We start from the raw sequence: 18,344 nt of genomic DNA, 5'->3' as shown, positions 1-18,344 counted from the left end.
GTATTCATATCGCTTTACTTTTTCCAAATTTTTAATGTTACATCCTTATTGCAAAATAGATTAAATTAATTTATTTCCTCACAATTCTACACACAATACCCCATAATGACAATGTGAAAAAAAACCTTTTTAAATTGTTGCAAATTTATTAAAAATAAAAAACCTGAAAAGTCACATGTACATAAGTATTCAGTCTTTGCTTAATACTTTGTTGATGCACCTTTGGCAGCAAATACAGCCTCGAGTCTTTTTGAATACGATGCCACAAGCTTGGCACACCTGTCTGGGAATTTTCGCCCATTCTTCTTTGCAGTACCTCTCAAGCTCTATCAGGTTAGAAGCGACAGCATACAGCCATTTTCTGATCTCTGCAGTGATGTTCAATAGGATTTAGGTCTGGGCTCTGGCTGGGCCACTCAAGGACATTTACCAAATTGTTGTGAAGCAACTCCATTGATATTTTGGTGGTGTGCTTTAGGTCATTGTCCTGCTGGAAGATGAACCGTTGCCCTAGTCTGAGGTCAAGAGCACTCTGAAGCAGGTTTTCATTCAGAATGTCTCTGTACATTGCTGCATTCATCTTTCCCTCTATCCTGACTAGTCTTCCAGTTACTACTGTTAAAAAACATCCCCACAGCATGAGGCTGCCACCACCATGCTTCACTGTAGGGTTGGTATTAGCCTAGTGAAATGCCTTGAGGAAATAAATTAACTGAATCCAAAAATGTGAAAAAAGTGAAGCGATATGAATACTCTCCGGATGCACTGTATATTCTTTTTGTTTTATCTTAATATTTTTGCGTATGTGTGTGTGCGCGCATGTTCACATGGCGAGGGGCAAAAATCTTTACAGAGTTTGTACAATTCAATATGAGAGGAAAAAACCCATCTAAAGCAAAAATTAGTGAGTTTTCATGAGTGTTTGATTGTTAGTCTTCTCAGACATCAACAGACTGACAACATACTGTCATGACATTCCACTGCACTTGTCCACCACCCCCTTTAGTTTGGCCTCTGAGAGCCTTTCACTCTGACTGCCCATGCAAACACTCACTGCGTCTGAACAAAAGCACAGCAAGGAGAAAAAAAGGCCATCAAAGAGCCAGTGTACAGTGAAACCATGCTGGAACTCGAAACAATCTTTATTGCACTAATTAACACATTACAAAAAACACTAATAAAAGTAAGAAATGAACACGTTTCCATCCACTTTCCATGTCACCTGAAGGACTTATTTTTATATAAAAAATAGATAATGGAAGCAGCAAAGTAAGAATGATTTCATGATAGTCGTCTTTCAATAAGTCTGTATAATTACTTCATAGAAACCCTGTCTAAAATGGATTATTCACCCAAAAATAAAAATTTGCAATTAATTTACTGATGCTAATGTGTTTGTTTTGACTGTAAGGTAATTAATGTTGTAAGTAATGCCTAGTGTATAAGAACTCAATGTACTGCAAGGAACCAAAGGTATTACTTTTTCTAGTACATGTTTTTTTACTCAAACACTGGTTTCCATTCGGAAGGGTTCTTCCCTATGCCCTAATTCCTTTGCTGGGTCCCTTTGAAGGTATCAGAGTATAGGGATGAACAGTGTGTGACACAAAACAACTTCTCTATTCAAAAGATGATGGCTTGAAGTGTCAATCAGTTGTATTTGTCAAAAATCCTTCACTTCAAGGGACCTTCAAAGTAGCCAGTTTTGAACACTTTGGATTGGAATGACACTTCAATATGGTGGCCATGATTTCTTCACAATGAAGTGCCCTTCAGAGTGCAATATATCCTGTTTGGAATGAACTGAATATCTGAACTACAGCTTTAGCTAAAAATATACCTCTTAGGCGGCCTGAATTTGAGTAAATTAACAGCAGATTTTTGTTTTTTGGGTGAACTATTCTTTTCAAATGAACAAAAGCACTCTTCTAGGAGTCAGCCTAGTTCTGTTCTTGTTTCTGTATGTGATGCTGTCGAGCCACAGCCGTGATCAGCGCCGCTCCTTTGCCACTGCCATCCTCTGAAAGGATGAAATCCACTTTACAATTGGGCGCCAGCTCTCTGACGGTGTCCTTTAAGATCGTGGAGAAGCTGCAATGAAAAACGACATGTCAAGTTTAGTATATAAAGCCAACACTGATCATGTGTTAATGTAAATGCGTTCTGCAGTGTTTACTTACTGCGGATGGAGCTTATACAGGGTTCCATCCACTCCAACAGTGATGTCCAGATGATCCAGTCCACGGTTCTCTCTTATTTTATCCACAATCGCAGCCATTCCTGCACCACAGAGCTGAGCTGCTCGACGAGAAACAGCTCCACAAACCTCCTTCACAATAATACTGTCGTCGCATGTGCTGTCCAGACCCAGACTCTGCAATATGCACCTCACTTGCAATAGTGCCAAACGGTCACTAGTTAAATGGGAAAAGCCGAAGCGCAAATCATGAATAAACTGTTGCATTTATTTATTAAGAGCAGTATTTATCCATTCTAGTCCTTCCTCTCCACCACTCTGCATATTTTGTATGTTTCCAGTTCATTGTGTTTCATTCAAATGACACTGTAGTGCGCAATATCTCAATTTAAACTGTATTCTCTCATGACAGCTGATGGAGAGATTTAGTATGGCAGTGAATATGTACAGTGTATGGCAATGTTGATGTGTTTGGTCTTGGCGGCATAGAACTGCTGCGCTGCTGCGGCTTTGATTATGTTTGCAGAGCAAGTATAGACACTTGGTACTGCTAGTACAGTATATTTACAGATGGGAAATGGGAAAAGTGGAAGCGCAAGTCATGAATAAACTGTTGCATTTATTTATTTAGAGCAGTGTTTCTTGATTCTAGTCCTTGCACTCGGCCATTCCGCACATTTTGTATCAGTGTTTCCTCTAGGATTTTTTCCAGCTGTGGTGGCAGAGTCTGTTGGGTCTTTTACACAGATCTACTACCTGTGGCGTTATTTCAATAACAGATGTTGTGAGCGCAGTATTAGAAGTCGAAAGCACATTTATGTAATAAGAGCATACAAATCTCTTTGCTTGCACACCGATTTCCTCTGTTCGTGCATGAAACTTCTTGCGCGCCCTCAAATATACGCTGCTCAAGTGCAGTTTATGTTGTGCGCTCTCAAATTGGTTCATTAACAGTGTATGGCAATGTTGATGTGTTTGGTCTTGGTAGCATAGAACTGCTACGCTGCTGCTGCTTTGATTATTAAGGCAGACCAAGTACAGACACTTGGTACTGCTAGTATATTCACAGACATGTAGTCTGAGAACATAACACACTACTGCTGCAAGCATAATATATCTGTAATATATATAGTTATATGTAACCCCTGTAGCAAATATAAACACAGGTGGAGCTGGTGTAGAGGAGGGTCTCTGAAAAACACTGCACATGCTAGCGTAAAACAACACTGGGGCATTTAAAATGCTGAGAAGCAAGCTCATTGGCTGATGAGGCAACAGCAACCAATCACCTGTGCCATTTATGGTATTTATTTTTAGAGATACATTGTCACTTCAAACTAAGTGTTAGACGTTGTAGGCTATGGTGCTGCATAAATCTGCTAAAGAACATTCTGAATGAAGATGCCCTGTGCTCAGGGAGTAGTGAGCAATGATCACTGTGTGGAGATCCTGTCAATCAGAACACAGTGAGCTGCTTATTTGAATCAGGTAGGTAAAATAAGAGAGACATGCAAAATATTTAGAAAAATGGGTCAAGCAAGGAGTATGATTGAGATCCAGTGATATAGAGGTTAGAAAGTGAGAAGTTTAACCCTCCTGTTGTCTTACAAAGTTTGGGTACTGCCTTAAAACCCGGGACACACTAAGCTGATCCTTTGAAAAGCCCTTAAATCTGACTTTGAAAAAGATGTAAAAACCCTGCATCTGACACCAGGCACTATGTCTGAATTCCTTGCCTCATTTTGCTCACTCTACACTGATATAGTGCACTCAAGTGTAAAGGGGTAGAGAATCAGTGAACAAGTGAGTGATTTCAGACACAATGGAGCCAACAAGGGTTGATTCCTATTTTGGAGTCGACCCTGACTCTACTGCTATTCAGAGTCCAGAAAACGCCTATAAATAACCTCTGCCTTTTTGCTATCTCAAATCCCTGAGATAACAAGTCAGAGTTTGACATGCTATAACAGATGTGTCTTTTGTTTAACCCAACTCTTCACTTTGTTATGATATTTGAGTCTGAAAATAATATAGTGGTCAACACAATCCCAATATTATAGGAAGGTGACTTTAAATGCTTGTTATTCAAATAGACAGAATTCTATATATATTATTAAATGTGTACATACAATTTTTTCATGTACATGCATTAGTTACTTTGATTTACTTAGATTTAGTTACTGCATTTAAAAGTGGTTCTTTACTGTAAGTTTCCTCTTAATTTACTCATTCGTTTAAGGTACATGCCAAAATATCAGTGAGGTCACTTATATGAGGACTATATTGTGTGTTGTGTTACCTCTCAATCTGTGAGAGAAACTTGGTTTCAAAGATTCCTTTGGTCTTCAGTCTCTCTGTGATGCGACCGCGAAACAGGAAGCCACGCTTTGTGAGATCGATGAGGATCTGCCTTACAATCTCTCCCAAATACATGCCACTGGTCATCTTTTCAAACCTGGAAATTAAAGAGTAGCACAATGGATTATATTTGAAAAACTTCACCACATAATTATTAGGGCCTAATGATTTTGTTTATTTTATTTTCATTTAATTTGATATTATAGTATATATGGTGTCATGGTGGCGCAGTGGGTAGCACGATCGCCTCACAGCAAGAAAATTGCTGGTTCGAGCCTCGGCTGGGTCAGTTGGCATTTCTGTGTTGTGCATGTTCTCCCCGTGATCGCGTGGGTTTCCTCCAGGTGCTCCGGTTTCCCCCACAGTCCAAAGACATGCAGTATAGGTGAATTGGGTAAGCTAAATTGTCCGTAGTGTATGAGTGTGTGAATGTTTCCCAGTGTTGGGTTGCAGCTAGAAGGGCATATACTGCGTAAAACATATGCTGGATAAGTTGGCGGTTCATTCCACTGTGGCGACTGCAGATTATTAAAGGGACTAAGCCGAAAAGAAGTGAATGAATGAATTATAGTAAATGTTGTATATTTTAATGTTTGGTACATTTTAATTAATCGATTTTAACAGCATTAATAAAATTACATTTTGTATTTAATAACAAAAAATAACAAAACAAAAAAGCATAAAATAAAATTTATATATATTTCTTGCTATTTAAAGGCATTTTTTGCCCATATAAGGCTTTGTGTATTACAACAGGTTGCTAACACCATTCCTATGCTTTGAGGGAATCATGATAGTATGCTGCCTCCATGTGGACAAATGCAGAAACCTTGCATTGCACTTATCTCGCACAACTGTTTAGATAACCATGAAAAAATAATACTATATAAACTATACTGTATAAATACATAATATTAAAAATGTTATAATAAATAACATAATCTAAACATGGTAATCATTACCTTTGTTTCCCAGCATTGAGTGAGCCGCTGTCCACCTCTCTGTCATATCTGGTCCGGATGTCCTCAATATTATCATTTTCTCCAAATCCTCCCCACTCAGTGTTTACACACATCTGGCCTTCATCACCCTCAACAATCTCAATGTTCTTCATCTCCTCCATGTAACACACATTGCTTCCCGTTCCTTTGGAGTAAGAATCATGCATGTGTGAAAATTATATTTCTTTCTATACATATTTTGGTTTGTAACCTGGAGTAAGGTAGCCTAAAATACCACAGAAATGCATTGATACATACCAGCAATAAGACCAATCTGACATTTAGGATCCTCATAGGCACAGGTCATCATTGTGCCAACTGTGTCATTGACTATAGCTACAATATCGAGGTCAAACTCCTGTAAAAACAAGATATGTTGTTATCAATGCAAGGCAAGTTTATTTACCGTATATAGCACATTTCATACACAATTGTAATTCAAAATTCTTTAAATGAACAAGAAAGATTAAAGAATCATAAATTAATCACACACAAAAATATAAGAAATAAAAACAACAAAGAATTTAAGTGATTAAACAGATTATAAATGAATTAACATTTAAGTTTAAAGGAATATCATATCCTGTATTTTTATTCTATTATATGCCATGTCAGCAACAATGGCTATTTTAATGGCAAGAACATTTCATTAATAAATACACAATTAAAAACCACAAACAAATGAATACATAAATTAAATAAGATTTTAAAATGTATTATATGATAAAAATTCTGAAATTTGTAGTTTAAAAGCAATATATAACAGAAAGCAAGACACAAATACTATGTCAGTACATACTATTACATACTTAGGATGTAGCACAGTGCTCATGTAGTATAGGTTCAGCTTTTGACACCAATACAAACATCAAATAAGACTACTACAAGCTACATTATAATTTTGTTGGTATGAGAAAATCAAGACCCTCAGGACGTCCTAACTCTGTATGCTATGTATTGTCTTACTGTTCAAACGTTCAAACAGTCCATCTTACAGTATTTAAACAGTTCTACTGTAGCTATCTATCATAAGCAAAGATTAGCAACTAGCGCAGTATATGCTAACACTTAAAGAAACAATTTGGACATGCTAACAATGTGCTAAAGTAAGCTATAAACATGCTAGCAGTGCGTTGAAACAATGTTTAAAACTGGTTAGTGAATCTTTGTTGCTAAACTTCTTGGCAAACTCAATTCATGCTAACATTACTAAACATGATGACATGCTAATTCAAGCGAGCAGCATGCTGAAACGTAACGTTGGTTATTCGCTAAAAAATACTAAATATTTTGAGTGTTCATAGAAATATGCTAAATCATTATTATTGTTTTAAATAAAATATCCGAATGCTTGGAAATGAAATCCAATTAATTAACATTGATGATAATGCTGCTTCGCTTGAAGTGTATGAGTGTGTCATCTGCTTAACTATATTACTATGATTGCTTTCTGCTCACATTTCGTCTTTTGATGGCCTCTCTCAGCATGTCCACAACATCATACCCTTCACAGTCTGTCGCTTTGAAGCCTTTTGTCCAGCAGACCAGATCTCCCTGAACAAGTGGACAATATAAATGACTTTTAGAATCGTTTGAGTACAGCATTCATCTGTGTGCTTTAACAGGTTGATTTAGAGTATACATTCCTTTATTATTATAGACAATTAAAGAGACTGATAATTGGAGATAGATGCTTTTTTACCTTATCAATACCTGTCTGATTGCATGGGAAAGAGAAGGTGAAGCCAAGTGGCAGACGAGTGTTCTTCATTCCCATGTAGTCCAAGAAATCTGAGATACACTGAACGATGTGGTCAAACAACTGAAATTAAACAGAAATAAATAAATAGGTCAGATTATTTTCTTGTTATTGCTGTGCTAAGGTTTTTGGGACCTATATATTGTATTAAAATGAACATAAGTATATTATGGTAATACGATATTTGTACAAAAATCATGCAAGTATTTATTTGTTTATAGTATTTTACCTCCTCTCCTGTTCCCTGCATGATCTCCAGTGGGATGGCATAAATTTTGTTGTACATCCGGACTGAATTTCGCATGCCTGTACGAATCTTAACCACCAATACGCGGAAATTGGTTCCACCGAGATCCAAGGCAAGGTACTTTCCTCTTTCTGTGAAATTAAAATGTACATCCTAATTACTGAATAATCATCATGCTTAGACTTCAGTCTAATCAAATAAAAAACATGGGTAAAATAAATAATATGTAAACAATTATAAGTAGGTAGTTTCCCTAACCTGTGCCATCTGGAGTCCTGTAAACATATGTCGGCAGCATTTTGACTGAAGCAGTGGGATGGGTTTCTTTCTTCAGTCCTCGTTCCAACTCCACATGCATCTTCTGCTTCACTTCATGGAGCTGTGTGGAAGTCAAAGCAAAAGCTGCAAGGGTATCATCAATCTCTTTCCGCTGGGAAGCTAATCGCTGAGCCACGGCGGTCACCATAGCTGCACCTTTGGCACTGCCACTTTCAGACAGCACAAAACGCACATGGCAGTCTGGCACCAGATGGCGGACCACCTTGTGGAGCCTCTTGGGATACCTTTAATTATCAGATAAAAGCATTAAGCCACTTCTTCAATCTGATTTTAAACTAAATCTTCTTGGATTTTACACATGAGGTGAACTGACGTACTGTGGATGTGTTCTGTAGACAGTCCCGTCCACTCCTACAGTAGTCCGAAGGGTCTTCAGCTTTTTGTTTTCTCTGATCCGTGTCAGGATGGCAGCCAAAGCGGCAGCCACTAGATTAGCTGACCTGAAGGACACGATGGTGCAGACATGCTGGACAGCAATACAGTCATCGTCACTGGGATTTAGTCCTAGGTCCTCCAGGATCTCTTTGGTGTTTTCCAAACCGTTTTTATACCTGTAAATATGCTTAGTTAGAATATGCACATTTAGGGTCCTATCATACACCCAGGCGACACAGTGGAGCAGTAGGTATCGCTGTCGCCTCGCAAAAAGAAGGTCGCCGGTTCGAGCCTCGACTGGGTCGGTTGGCATTTCTGTGTGGAGTTTGCGTTCGCGTAGGTATCCTCCGGGTGCTCCGGTTTCCCCCACAGTCCGAAGACATGCAGTACAGTACTTACCCATGAATTGAGTAAGTTAAATTGTCCATAGTGTATGAGTGTAAATGAGTGTGTATGGATGTTTCCCAGAGATGGCTTGCGGCTGAAGGGGCATCCGCTGCGTAAAACATGTGCTGGATTAATAAAGGGACTAAGCTGAAAAGAAAATGAATGAATGAATGAATCATACACCCAGCTCAAAAAGGCCCAAGATGTGTTTTGCGTAATTTGTTGCAGTTTTCAGACCAGCGTAAACCTAATTTTCATGTTTTGCGCCATGTTGTTTAAATAGCAAATCTATTTGTGCTACTTTGTGGACTCATAGGTGTTCCAGTCTATAAAAGAGGTGTGTTAAGGTGCATTGTTGGTGCATTGATAGTCTGAGAAACTGAAATAGACCGCTCCATTGACCATCTAAAAGCTGGTCTAAAGTCCAGCGCAGAGTGTGTTAGTTATGCGCCTTTGCAGGTTCAAACGCTTAAAACACACAGCAATACACTAATATTTTTACATAGGAAAAAATAAATAAAGGATAATCTAAAAACCACTACCTCCATGCCCTCTTCATGTCCGGGGGGCTTTGTTCAGTTTATTTATGACAATTAGTATTTGTATAATGTTATTATTAGCAGTATTTATATTTATATTTGTTTTAATAAAAACAAGTTTGGATTTGTCCATCTGTCAGTTATCGGAAACGTATGCATCACCATATGGGGCATAAGAGTAGGACGTGTGTTTGGATATTGCTCAGTTTCTTGTCCACACTTCGTTATTATTGTTCATTTATTTGTTTGCTGGAAATTAGAACTGAATTTAGAAAGACAAATGAAATTAAATATGTAGGCTAATGGATGTCTTTATTGAAATGAGTTTCCACCGTTTTCTCAAGTCACGAAAGTAAAGGAGTAAAGTAAAGAGTAAAAGTAAAGTAAGGAGAAAGTAAAGAGGATGAATGGAGGAGACTCATTCTTTATCCTTGTGTAGATGGTCTGTTGTCCTGCATTCAATTGTTCCACTTACAAAATCAGCCATATAAATAGCAAATGCACCATGGTGCGATGCAACTGACTCTTAAAAAGAATGGGAGACAAGACTCTGATTGGTTTAATGCATGTTGTGCTCAAAACACATCCATAACTCATTAAGAGAATAAGCACAACCCTGTTTGACCATGCACCAGGGTGCAAACGAATTTTTCGTATTAATCATTAAGGACACGCCCTTAATGCTTTTGCACCATGTGCTTTAGACTTTGCACCTGGATCGTTAAAATAGAGCCCTTAAACTTAATCTAAATCAGCGTTACTCATTGAAAACCAGACTTGACCAAGGTGGAAATTTACAATGGTCCTAGCACATCATTTCAGCCATCTCAAATAATCCCCAACACATCAATATGCAATGCCTAAAGAGTAATAGGAACAGTAATACACTGGCATACTGTAGCTCAGAGCTAAAAAACAATTGACTATTTTCATAGAAATTTCAGTTTATAATTTTGAACATGCAAACTTACTGTTCAATCAAGCAGATATGGTTGGTCTGAAAAGTTCCCTTGGTTCGGAGAGCATCAGAGATTTGCCCACGAAAGAGTAGACCCTTCTTGGCCATCCTTAGAAGGATGAGTCTCACAAGCTCTCCCATGTACATCCCACTCACCATCTTTTCAAAACTGGAACCAGAGTTGGAAAGATAAATTAAGACATACTTCTTGGAGCTCCGTATTTTTCCTCTTTTGGTGATTTGGTATTACAGGCCTAATCAGAGGTTATCAACTTTGACCCACAGGCCTTGTTTTAGGACTTACAGCTGTTTTCCTGGATTAATAGAGGCGGCGTCAATTTCACGGTCAAAGCTTGTAATGAAATCATCAAGAACACCATCATCTCCAAATGCCCCCCATTCAGTATTGATACACATTCTTCCTTCATCTCCCTCCACCATGTCAATGTGCCTCATTTCCTCCATGTAACACGCATTAGTGCCAGTACCTGAGGAAACAGAGAACCTTTAATTTTTGAGATGTCTTCTCCTATTAGAGGTAATGCATTGTTAATGATTACATTTAATTGAAGGTATAGGTAAAATTGTTCAGCCTAAAAATCGTACCTACAATAACCCCTACTTCACAGTTCTGATCATCGTATCCACAGGTCATCATGGCCCCCACTGTGTCATTGACCATCGCCAGGACATCCACATCAACATCCTTCACACACATACACACACAGCAGAAAAGTTTGGCAATACATTATGACCACTCACAAAGAAAGTCAATAACATTGCTCATCTTCTAAGGAGGACATATATTAACACTTGGATAGAATAGACATAGGCAAACCAATTGTTTCAATGTGATTTTGGAGGAAATGGGCAGGAATATATAAGAATATAATAGCTATGGGTGACTAGACAAGGCTAGATAGTTATAGCAAGACAACTGGTCAGAGTTTTCCTAAAATGACAAGGCTTAGGTTGCTAATGGGGAATTTACCAACTGATACCAACAATACTCATCAGTGCGCAAGGGCAACTAAGGCTATCCTCTCTAGTTTGAGCCAACAGAGCGTCTACTTCAACACAAGACACCAAATTGTAAGGATTTTGGGAGGAACGTGTCAAAACACACAGTGCATTGGCCTCCACTGAAAGGATGCATAATGGATGCATAGCCTATATGCCAATATCGATCTTTTATCAACCATTGAATATGCTTACAATAAGCACCTAAGCATCAGAACAGGATCTTGAAACATTGGAATAAGATCACTCCGTTCTAACAAAATCCTACTTTGTATTACAGCAGAAGATAATGTAATAATGTTGACAAATGTACCGACTTGGCACCAATAGTTACTAAAATTTTAAAAACATCCATTACCAACATTTGATTACTACATTTCTAAACACCGCTGATTGGTGTTGTTTTCGCATGCTCAACAGATATGACACTGATTGGCTTCAATGGTCATCACTTTACACTGATACATGGACACTGGAGTGTTTAAACACAGTGGATGGTTCATATATCTGCAAACCTCTGATAGACATGACTTTCAAATGCTCCATTGTATCTATCATCGTAAGCTCTTGATGATAAGTGATGAAGCGATGATCACCCAATCACAGCCAAATTTGTTGAGCATGCGAACACAATGGCCAATCAGCAGCATTTAAGAATCTGCTCAAATATACTATGTACTTGTGCACCATTATGTGGGGAGGTGAGGGCAGCAGGAAGCACTGTGGGTTGCATAACACTTATTTATGGCAACAGTAACACTTGTGCAGTAGTAAATGCTGTTTAAAGCATGATCAATCAACAGTACTGAACATCAGTCACAATACTGATGTCCGCCCACCTGGAGTAGCACCAGCTGCTTTCTACTTTAAAAAAAAGTAAAAGAAATACATACCCCAACTTTACGAATAGCCTTCCGCAATGACTGCACCACATTGGTCCCTTGAACACCTCTAACCTTGAAATTCTTCGACCATGACAGCAGGACACCCTGTGTCAACACAAACCAAAAGGGTCAGTGAGGAGATTAACTGATATGAATGTCTATTCTTCCATCTCACTGTCGTATTGATAAGGAAATCCAGTTATTTCAGTGATTTGAGCACCTTGATAGAATTAAAATCAGACTTGAGTTCTTGTGAAATTTTATATAAGTCAGGGTTCAACTCTACCTCATCTATTTTGGACTGTGCACATGGGAAGGAGAAAGTGAAGCCGAGAGGTTTTCTTGTGTGATTAATGTGGTGTTTCTGTAGAAAGGCCTTCAAAGATTCTGCCACATGCTCAAAAAGCTGCAACAAAAAGTAGTCGTCATTTAACTAAAATATATATGGAAGGTCAGCTGAAATTGTCTATATTTACAATTTATTCATTTAAATGATGCTTTTATCTAAAGCGACTTAAATATGATGACAATAGAAGCATTTAAGAAACAATGTTTGCATTTGTAAGAATTCCAAACTTTATTTCATATAAGAACTAACATAAATGTTCCTCAAAATTTATTAACATCACAATCACAATACAGTGCAAACCAAAATCTTAACCAGTAATCACCTCTGTTCCTCTGCCATTGGCAATCTCTTCAGGGATGGGAAAGGTTTCACTCTCCATCTCCACTTTTCCCTTCCCATCTTCTGAAACCTTCACCTGGAGTACCTTAAATTTTGAGCCCCCCAGATCCAGTGCCAGGAACTCACCCTTCTCTGAAGGTTGAACCAGATTATATATTTAAAAAAAAGTATTTTAGTAATACAGATATTGATTGGCAGCAGCTTTGCCTGGTGCAAAAACGGTCACAACAAGCATGGAGTAGGCATTGTACCTGAGCCATCGGGTGTTGAATAAACATGAGTCGGGAGCATCTTCACGGCAGCTGCAGCATTGCTCTCGCTTGACAGTCCCTTCTCCATCTCAAGCCGAAAGCGAGCTGATATGTCCTTCAGCTGGTCTTCTGATAGGCGCATCGCATACAGAAATCTGTCTACCTGTTGAGAAACACATTTATTTTTTTTTTATGATTATTTTTTGTTTTTTATGAGGTTTTCACCTTTAATGTATAGGACAGTAGAGATTATTGACAGGAAAGCATAGGGAGCAGAGAGAGGGGAAGGATCAGCATAGGACCGCGAGGCGGGAATCGAACTCGGGTCGCCGTGAGCACCGGAGTGCATGTGTCGACACACTAACCACTACACCAGTGTTTCCCAACCCTGTTCCTGGAGGCACACCAACAGTTCATGTTTTGGATGTCACCCTCATCTGACCCATTAACTTCAGGTGTTGGAGTCTCTTCTGATGTTCTGATGAGTTGTTTCAGGTGTGTTTGATTAGGGAGAGGATGAAAATGTGTACTGTTGGCGTGCCTTCAGGAACAGGGTTGGGAAACTCTGCATTAGAAGAGACTACAAAACCTGAAGTTAATGGGTCAGATGAGGGTGACATCCAAAACATGAACTGTTGGTGTGCCTCCAGGAACAGGATTGGGAAACACTGCACTACACCACTGGCGCCGACGAGAAACACATTTATTAAAGACACTACATGCTTTGTCCTCTCTTGCATCGTCTGGCTTTATGCTTCCTTCTTTCTTATATTCTGAAAGAAACTAAATTCCCTGGCTGAAAACAATACAAAAAGACAAAATTCTGAACAATATAAATGTAAAAAACACTCAAGATAGATAGAAACATCCTTGTACTTTCTTCCCTAAAGTAAACATACTAACATCTGACAACTGGAGCTTGTGTTTGGAGATGTTCAGCTCACCAATTGAAACTTTTTTTAATATCTAGGCATACAGTACAGTTCTGTGTTTTTTTTGTGACGAATCATTAGCTGGGTTTCCATCACCCTGTGTTAGTGTGCATTTTAAAGCCTCACACTAATGCACCAAATAGATAATATTGGACAGAAAAAAATTATCTTTTAATATCCCTTAACTTGCAAAAAGGTTTTTACACTTGCTTGACATGGTTTTGGACTTGTGCGAAGAATAATGCAAATAATGAGAGATGGAAATGCATTTGCAGAATAAACTCTGATTTAGCAGACATTAAACCCATGCTATCAGTCAGCTGTTGTCATTATGCTTGGCTTGTTTACTGTTGGTTTCTAGATTACCAATACTACCCTCAGCTGTATTTTGGATTTAACCTTTTTTTGGCAAGCTTCTTGAGAAGAATTGAGACCCGGCTAGTGTGAACTAAAACATGAAGTTGTGTGCAAAATTGGTGAAGGTGACAATGTTCATTCAATTAATTCATTAAAAAGTTACACTTTTATTTATTTTTTTGTGGTGGCATGGTGGCTCAGTGGGTAGCACTGTCGCCTCACAGCAAGAAGGTCGCTGGTTCAAATCCTGGCTGGGTCAGTTGGATTATCTGTGTGGAGTTTGCATGTTCTCCCTGTGTTCTTGTGAGTTTCCTCCGGGTGCTCCAGGTTCCCCCACTGTCCAAAGACATGCGGTATAGGTGAATTGAATAAACTATAAATTGGCCTTAGTGTATGTGTGTGAATGTGAGAGTGTATGGCTGTTTCCCAGTACTGGGTTGCAGCTGGAAGGGTGTCCGCTGTGTAAAACATATGCTGGATAAGTTGGCGGTAAATTTCGCTTGAAATTTATGGCGTTATGTTGCATGAGAACATTCTGAGGGACTTTTTAAAAGTTACATTCTGGTTGCTATTCAGTAGCATTTTATACAGTAGCACAATCTGCTTTTTTTTTCTATTTTCTTTTTTTTAATTCTGCTTTTTGTTGTCTGAAAAAGAAAGAAGGGCTTTGGAAAATTAAATAATGTCTTAATTAAATAATGGTTATGTTTGTGTAAACAATTTATTTTAACTCCTGTGTACTTGCATTAAAAATACTTTTATGACTTGTACTGAGGTGGGATTATGGTCACTGTCAGGGATGTGGTATATGGGTAGGTTCATTAAAAATGACCAAGAGAAAAGTAATATTAATACTAGCAGTGACACATGCAATTATATGACATAGTGATAGATAATATAGGCGTGTTTCTGGAGATAAAAGCTATACTGCTGTAAAGTTAAGCAGTCTCGTTTATCAGTCCAATATGTGGACATATGTTTGATCCAAAAGCCTAGGCGCATAAACAAGGATTTTTAGATTATTAAAGTATTCCTTACATCAACAACGATAAAAAAATAAAGATTTGTACTCTGAAAGGTACTTTAGGAGCCCAAACTGGAACTTCAACATTTTAGGTTGTGTTTGACTGAAAACAGGTCAAATCATTATCCAGCAGAAGTCTAGAAAGCATTCCACCTTTGCTCCCTACATTATTCCCATCCTTCAATTTGTGATCTTGTATCACTTTAAAGACATAACTATTATTATAAAATATGAGCAGGTGTGTCCAACCTGTAACTGGTAATGTATAACAGAAAATGTCATAGTAAAGATAAGATGGATTAAATACAAGATGAATCATTCAAAAAAGAGCCCTGCAATGACAAATAATCAACAACAAAATGACATTGTTGAAACCTTGAAGCCAACACAAGAAACTTTCATGGAAAATATAAGAGATCCATGAATGCAGGTGAGGAGGTCAAGGTCCTCTCCCCTCGCTGTCAGTAATCTGCTCACCGAAAGCGTGTGTGAAGGAGTTAATGATTCCACAGGCAAATCACAGTGAATCACATTCATCAAGAACAATCCAAAATACACTGATAGACTTAAACAAAGCCTTTCTGTTCGCTCAGAAAACGAAGCAGATAGAAGTCAATAAGATACACTGTAAACTAAATCTTGCTGCTTTAAGTTTTTGACTTGAATCAAATAAACTTGTCTAGTAATCTCAACTCACTTTAATCGACCTGACTAAAAATATTAAGTTAAACTGTATAACTTAAATCATTTAGTCGAAACCTGATAAACTCATTAAAATATGTTAAAGCAACAAAAAATTAATTCTTGTCTTGACTTTTTTGACATGAAGTTTAATTCATCAAAGACATACAGGAGATTTCTGTCAGATACTATACACTCTAAATAAACCCTGGCTTATTTTAACCTAAATTCTAGTTAAATATGGATGATCTAGCAGCTTAGTTAAAAACGTTTATCTAAAATAAATGACTTGCACTCAAAAAGTTATGCTTGTTTCAATTACTTATTTAAAATGAGCCAAAACAACACAATTCTTGAGTTTTGGGTGTAACCATTTATCTTTTTATGTTCAATTCACTTACATTTGTAAAAAAACTAATAAGTTAACTTAATTCCTTCATGTTGGCTGTCGCCACTGGCTTGCATGGTTCAGGATCTGTAGAGCTGCGCATCAATGAATTTCCTCTTCAGTGTTTGGACTCTCAGTAGTGAATATTAAACCACACTGAACTGAGCTAAACTGAACTGAACTTAAACACTGAAAAATGAACTACACTGTTTCAATTTACTATGATCTTCGATGTGAAGCTGCTTTGACACAAATCTACAAAAGCCCCATAGAAATACAGGTGAATTGAATTGTCCCAACCCAGCATTTTTACCGAGAGAATGTTTGACCAAAAACAAATGTTTGAACAAGTCAGTAGTGCTTTATTAACACTTACCTTCTTGATCTGATCCTCCTGCAGCTTTGAGAAGTAAAAGGACAACAAATGAACCGCGAACATTTTGGCTCCCTAATGCAGGTCAGACTAAACGAATAGTCAGATTTAGATGCGTTCCCCTTAATTTGTTTGACCTCCCAGTTCCTCAGGAGTGATTCTGGTGTGACTGAGACAAGTTTTCTTTGGAGGTTGTGTTCCACTAAGCAGTTCGGTGCATGCTTTTCCCTCCCCTTTTACGGCTAAATAATTAATGCCTAAGCCTCGTTCGGCCCCTTAGCTCTCCAGTCTCTCCTAGCAGCTTGTTTGGATTCATTCCAACCAGAAGAAACACCTTAAAACAATCACGGGCCAAACAATAGATCAAAAAGAGTTCAGTATGTAAACTTCCGTAGTTAAAAAAAAGAGAGAGAAATACTGAAGTACAGCCTTATCTGCTTTCAGCAGGACAGAGTTGACAAGATCAGTCAGAGTCCAGATGAGATCAGGCCTGCAATGGTAAGATAATAAACAGCATAAAAGCATTTGTAATACAGCAGCAAAGGTTTATGGGCTGAAAAATTGTTGAAAGATTAAGATGTGGCTCAGGCGCTCGGCTAATGCGGTTTCTTTGGTAACAGACAGAGATTAACTGGGGCCTTCAGCAAACACAGAGCAGATTGAGCTACCAAACAGTTTCAACACTTCACCTCTTTTGCTGAATCATTCAGTGAGCATCACAACTACCAAAGCATGCTATCAGATCCTTCATTTTAGTGGACGGTTAGAGTCAAATTATTGATCATTTGAACATTCACATTAGTAATTAAATAATGAATAAAACATAGTTTGCACTCTTTGAACAGAAACCGATGATGTTATTAGCTATTATATGCATAGAATGAAACATGTATAGGCTTATAGCATGCTAGAGAGCCATTTTTAATAAAACTAAATCTAAAATTTACAAACTTATTACTTATAATTTTATGGATAATGCAGTTTATTTTAATTTCATTATCATTATTATGAATTAGACATAAATTATATTAATTATTGATGAAATAAGTGCTTATTACATTTTGAATCAAAGTTTATTTTTATAAAATAAAATCTACATTTTAATTCATATACAGACATATCCCAAATGTCAAAACAGCAAATAACATACTTAACGGACACCTATTTTACAAGATGTACGTCTCCATACAACATGTCTCCAGAATGTGTCTGTAAAGTTTCAGCTCAAAACACCCATCAGATTATTTATTATAGCCTCCAGAATCTGCCCATTTTGGTGTCTGACTTTAGTGCAGCTGTTTTCATAGTCTGTGGCTTTAAATGCAAATGAGCTGCTTCTCCCCACCCACCGTTCCCACGTGTGTCTCTCTCTTCTTAGCGGTCAGTGATAGAGACCGACACGGATGAAGCTGAAATACAAACAAAAAATATTAAGTAAGTGTATTCCATGTATTTGTGTTGGAGTTTATTCAAGCCTTTCTGAAATGATGAATCACACAAATGCCGTTTACAGTACACACACACACACACACACACACACTAGCATTTACTGACACCATGCGGCTGTTGATTATATCGGTTAAGAG

General features: G+C 37.9%; 1 protein-coding gene across 1 annotated transcript; it reads right to left on the bottom strand.

Moving 5' to 3' along the window:
• Nucleotides 1-1,119: 1,119 nt before the first annotated feature.
• Nucleotides 1,120-17,139, bottom strand: hkdc1 (hexokinase domain containing 1). Its single transcript, XM_056470740.1, has 18 exons — nt 16,762-17,139; nt 13,004-13,166; nt 12,736-12,884; nt 12,351-12,470; nt 12,074-12,169; nt 10,767-10,866; nt 10,465-10,648; nt 10,174-10,329; nt 8,219-8,452; nt 7,821-8,125; nt 7,545-7,693; nt 7,259-7,378; nt 7,015-7,110; nt 5,815-5,914; nt 5,518-5,701; nt 4,497-4,652; nt 2,181-2,414; nt 1,120-2,091 (listed from the first exon to the last, which is right to left on the bottom strand). The coding sequence occupies exons 1-18, from the start codon at nt 16,822-16,824 to the stop codon at nt 1,941-1,943; spliced, it is 2,760 nt and encodes a 919-aa protein (XP_056326715.1). The 5' UTR covers nt 16,825-17,139; the 3' UTR covers nt 1,120-1,940.
• Between the last annotated feature and the right edge of the window lie 1,205 nt (nt 17,140-18,344).

Source organism: Danio aesculapii, chromosome 13 (assembly GCF_903798145.1).
Source record: "Danio aesculapii chromosome 13, fDanAes4.1, whole genome shotgun sequence".
Taxonomy (NCBI): Eukaryota; Metazoa; Chordata; class Actinopteri; order Cypriniformes; family Danionidae; genus Danio; species Danio aesculapii.
The sequence above is the reverse complement of the archived record's forward strand: the minus strand, read 5'-3'. Positions and strand labels throughout refer to the sequence as shown.

Excerpts from the sequence above, each read along its gene's own strand:
- hkdc1 (XM_056470740.1), bottom strand. The coding sequence starts at position 16,824 with ATGTTCGCGGTTCATTTGTTGTCCTTTTACTTCTCAAAGCTGCAGGAG. Across the intron at positions 10,649-10,766 it reads TGAAGTAGGGGTTATTGTAG|GTACTGGCACTAATGCGTGT; the intron begins GTACGATTTTTA and ends CTGTTTCCTCAG. Across the intron at positions 8,453-10,173 it reads CATATCTGCTTGATTGAACA|GTATAAAAACGGTTTGGAAA; the intron begins GTAAGTTTGCAT and ends GCATATTTACAG.